Here is a 5,000-nt window from a genome sequence, read left to right as displayed (position 1 = left end):
TATTTATTGATCTGAATCGCGGTGTTTTTGTAGCTTCACATCATTCGCTTTCTTCCTTTTTGTCCCAGGGGTGGCTCTTTTGCTGATGATCATCGCGATAGTTCCAGACCCCCAACTGCGTCCTCCAGCCGTAGTGACTTGGTGTACTCAGAAAGCCAACAGAATGCTTGGAAGTTCGACGGATATTCTTCCGAAAATGATGTAATCCTTTCTCTCCATTGTTTTTGTTTTAATTTCTAGTCTAATGCTGATTTTTTTCCCTTTTGTTCCTGGAGTGGAACGGGAAGACAAAGGCTAACGCACACTTGAACGGCTGTTTGATCTCAACCGACGGCTGTTGTTCGGATGTACCCCTTGTTTTTGCTTGTAGTCCCTACAATCTAATGCAAAAGATTTCATTGCTTGTACCCCTCATTTAGACGGAAGCCAATTATGACGGAGTTGCGTCGCCTGAGTTTAGCGGGAGTCGGCCATGGCAACGGACCCAACTTGAAAGCGGAAGTGAGACGGACTGGGACCCAAGACCAGGTAAACTCAGTTGGCCTTTTTTTTTTGCGCAAAATTTTCCTCGACTGCTCTTGTCTTCAACTCATATACAGACAGACAACCTATATTTAAGCACGACTCAGTGGTGGATTAAACTATGCAGCTTGAGGGGTCGTGCACAAATAACTCATTAACATAATTTTTAGTCATTAAGCTTTTTACCAACCCCTAAGTTATTTTCTAAAATCTGTTGTTTACATTCAAAAAATAGTTTGTGACATCCATGATAAAACGTTGCTCACCCTCGACTTTCTCGATGAGCACAGGGAAAAGCGACTTCTTGCTGTTTCCGAACCAGACAATCGCCGAATCACAAACGTCCGGCTATTCTATGCATTCGCACAAATTTGAAACAATCAATCATGATTGTGTTTGCCAACGGATACACAACATGGACTCCGACTTTGACTGCGCTAATTTCGAAACAGAGGCCTGTTTCTAAAAAATGCCAGAGGCTTTTCGGGCCCGAAAAGAAATTCGTGAAACTAAGATCTGTTCATTTTGAAGAATTGATCTTTGAACATATTTCCATGTCCGTAAAAAACAAAACAATTGCAACGTTTCATGAATTGAAACGTTTTCCTTATTGAAGATACAAAGCGTTTTTTTATCGCCAGAAATTTTTCCCGAAAAGGTTTCGGGATCTTTGAAATACGATCTCCAGGTCAGAGTTCGTAGACAAATGTACAACAAAATGCCCTTATTTTTTGAGTAGTTAGCCTTGCATTTTCGTTTTCGCATCCCCAAGGAAAACGACTTACTTTTTATGGTTATTCAAGCAAGTAGTTCTTTTTCCCACAAACCAGAATTTTCTTCCAATTCGTTAAACACAAAGCAATATTCACTGACACAACAACAATCTTGTTTAATTAACTCAAATCCAACAGCAGGTTTGCTAAACAGGGATCAAAAGTCGTGAAACCCAACCAAAATGTGCTCAATGTTATGACGGACTCTAAAAACACGAGACAAATCATGAATGTGGCATAACTCATGATGTTCACTCAACCTCAAAAAACATGTTTTGGTGAACCGCTGACAAGTAGTGTACTTGCGATCGGAAAGCCTTACCTGATTGAAAAGTAACCTCGGAACGCTGATGACGAAGCCTGTTTTAAGCTGAAATGACCGCAAATTTAGCTAAGAAACGGAGTGATCCGATGCCTTGTCCACGAAGTTCTATTTATTAAACAGAAGCAGCAGTGTTTTATCAGGTGTAAATCCCTAGCGCCACAGAATGCATGCTGATTCTTATTCAATGAAAACGTTTTTGCTTTTCATAACTTTGACATTTATTTTAAGTGGCTTCCCTTTTACCATCACGATGCCAGATAAATGTGAACAAGGACTTAATCGGTGTCAAACCCTTTTCTCGTGACTAAATCGGTTTATCCGATTGGACAAAAAGCCTGTTTGATATTAACGAGTTTCTGAAGGCTGCCAGAAAGCACCACTGTAATCTTTGAAAAGTAAAGAATGGGCTTTCTTATAATAGAGACACCTAAGTCGTCTGGGACGATCTTGGGCAAACTTTTTTGTGTCTGTTAAGTTCGTCTGGTATAAAGACGGCCACAAGACGCATAACGCGTCTCGACAAACTGTCCACTTTAGTACGTCGTCGAAGACGCAGTAAACTGGATACTGAGTTCTTCCAGACGCATGGTATGTCTTGTGCCCGGCTTTATGCCAGACGGATGTGACAGACGCAGAAAAAAATGTTTCCCAAATTTCCCAAATTTGCGTCTCATGTAGATCCCGGTCCCGGGCTTTACACTAGACGGATAACATAAAGAACGCACGATTCGTCTGGATGGCAATCTCGACTCCAGAGCTCTTCTCTTGACTGAGCGAGAGAAGAGCTCTGGGGAACCCTGAAACAAAGTGTCTTCTCATTGGTTTTCGTGAAGGACAATCAAAAGCGTCTCTAATTGGTGCATTCATGTTAGCGCGAGAGGTGAGCAGGCGCCGTAAGGTTCCAATAGCCAGTTTTTGGCTATAAGAACACTACGGCGCATGTTCTCCTGCATAGAGTTTCCCAGAGCCTTGGGTCGATCCAAGGCTCTGGTGACGAGAATGGTCTGGATGGACTATGCGTCTCTGTTATAAAAACCGCCATTTTGTATGCTAGTTAGTCGTTGAATTAATAGTTACTGAGCATATAAATTTCATTTTCCCACAGGAAGACCAACACAAGGATTTAATCGATATTACAGCGGCGAAGAATCTGACTCAGCCTAGCCGGTGTGCGAAAACTGAAAAGAAAGAAGGTTATGAATTCCGTAGAGATCCATTCCTTTTCTCGAGTGATATGCTCAATTCTTCATGCATACTCAGCTTACTTAATTAATGTCTTCAAATATTCGATCTTTGAGAAATGTACTGATATTTTTACTGAGAACAGAGAATTTGTATTGAATTGTAGACTACGTATACCGTAATTACTTCATTAAACACCGCATTTAAATGGCGCATCAAAGGGCTATTTTGGTAGCACCATGTGGCAACTTTCCTCAGGTCCTTGGTTATTTGTCGAGCTGCACCGTTTATATCTTAAACTATTGAGACAGATGTAATTTGGAATTATCAACGTAGGATTCTAAGGAGCAGTAATCTGGAACGCCCGGCAAATTTGAGTGCCACAGTTCCCTCTGTTGTATTTGCAATCAGCCACTAATCGTTTACAAAGTCTTCTAATAAATGGCCTTTTTTTAATTTTTGTAACAGAACGAGTTTCAGGCCTGCTTATGGAAAGTTAGATTTGCTGACAAGTTCTATATCCAAAGATTCCAACGAATGGTCATGGCATAACTGCCGTCACGTGATGTTATGTCATAAAACGTTTTTGTTTTGTAAATTAAAGATCTTTTAAATAAACGATCTCACTCGTGTTCTTTATCATAAAAAGCTTACAATTTTTGTTCCTGCAGAAATATGTCAACAAGCTCTCAATATAAGAGATCCCGGGTTTAAGACATGTTCTTTTACTTACTTAAGGACGGTGCCTACTATTGTTATTGCGCATACGTTCCGCGCATCTCGAGAAACTCGGGTTTCCTATCGGTGATGCTTACCAATACAGTGATATTTTTGCGCGATTTAAAACTATCCGGAGAAAGTAGATCTTAGTAAGTACTCTTGGTATCCAAAAAGAAAATTGGGGGTAACCCTGCATTTTTCAGAGATAATTAGGCTTCAATTTGAGAAAGAACAGGCACTGTCACACTGAGAAACTCAGTGGAAAGACAAAATGTTAGCAGAGTCCCCCCTCTCCCCCCTCCTCCCTCCCTCCCCATTGAGGGATGGGATTGGGAGCAAAAAGCGTTGACCAAAGAACGAGCAAGACAACGCGCGCGAAAGGAGTTGACCTCCACAGGAATGCTTTAAAACAACTGGGGCCCTGAAAATGCCCTAAGCCCGCCCCCACATACGATTAGCAACAATGACCGCTGGCCAGCATTATATCGAGTTAAACCTCGCCAAAACTTCATTTAGCCACATTTAAACCCATCCCCAATGGGTGCGGGGGAAGTGTGGATGGGTGTAAGGAAGGTGCCTGAGAAAATTGAGGGAGCCACAAGCGAGCGCACAAGGTAACCATAACAACCCCGTGAGTGGGAATCACCCAAACATGTCTTCAAGGTGATGGAGAGCCAAGGACCCGCGAACAAGGGAGTCAAGGAACCTTGCTCCCCTAAAAACCATCAAGCGCCGACCCCTACTCCCTAACGGTAAAGACAAGTAACCACGTAAAATAACTAATAGCACAAAAACCAGAAAAATTCATCGCCAACAATGACTAACAGGGCCTACGTCCTGCCTGAGGCACCCACCAGCCGAACTGCGGGAAGCTGTCCAAGATGAGACCCAACTGAAACGCCATAATTAGATAATGAAGTCAACGGAGACCTGTAAACAGCCAGACAGCTGTCATTGCCGCGGGACAGGTTGCGAAACAGCCCAAACTGACGAAGGTTAGGGCAGCTGCGACAAGAGCTTAGCGAGTAACTCGGCTGGCGTACGGATGTAAAGCTGATAGGTGATGCTAGACCAGCGACCTACTGCTTGTATGAGGTGATCAGGGATGCCATTACGTGCCGACACAGTAGCCGCTCCAATGCGAAAAGTATGGATACAACATGATCGTGGGACACCAGCCGAGGCCAAAATATTGCGTAGCCAATCCGTAAGGTACGCCCGGAACAAAGACCTGCCATCTTGAAAAGAAAAAGCGGCCAGCTCTAGGCCTTCTTGCCATCAGATAAGCCACCAATGACCAGACAGTAGGGGGGTGGGGCGGGGGGAGGTGCCCAAGGCATTGTGAATAAGGCAACCCTTGCGAAAGAGGCCAGTTTTAGAAGCTTTCCGACAAACTCACAGACAAGTTGGCGAGGAGAAAAGAATCAACAGCAACGTCCGCCAGGCTCAATTGAATGTTCCAAGAGAAGCCAGTAAAA

General features: G+C 43.3%; 1 protein-coding gene across 2 annotated transcripts in view; it reads left to right on the top strand.

Annotated features, from left to right (window-relative positions):
* Positions 1–3,417, top strand: part of LOC138003052 (uncharacterized protein C8orf34 homolog) — a 38,166-nt gene extending 34,749 nt beyond the window's left edge. Inside the window, exons 16-19 of one of the 2 annotated variants that reach the window (XM_068848998.1) lie at positions 69–201; positions 420–528; positions 2,726–2,813; positions 3,271–3,417. In XM_068848998.1, coding sequence (XP_068705099.1) covers positions 69–201; positions 420–528; positions 2,726–2,784 — 301 coding nt within the window. In that variant the 3' untranslated portion in view covers positions 2,785–2,813; positions 3,271–3,417. Of the gene's footprint in view, positions 1–68; positions 202–419; positions 529–2,725; positions 3,013–3,270 lie in introns of those variants that run through there. The other variant, XM_068848996.1, reaches the window with a different exon arrangement.
* The last annotated feature ends 1,583 nt before the right edge of the window (positions 3,418–5,000 follow it).

The sequence above is a fragment of the Montipora foliosa genome, chromosome 5 (assembly GCF_036669935.1).
Source record: "Montipora foliosa isolate CH-2021 chromosome 5, ASM3666993v2, whole genome shotgun sequence".
Classification (NCBI taxonomy): Eukaryota; Metazoa; Cnidaria; class Anthozoa; order Scleractinia; family Acroporidae; genus Montipora; species Montipora foliosa.
Note: the sequence above shows the minus strand (reverse complement) of the source record. Positions and strands in the feature narration are given on the sequence as shown.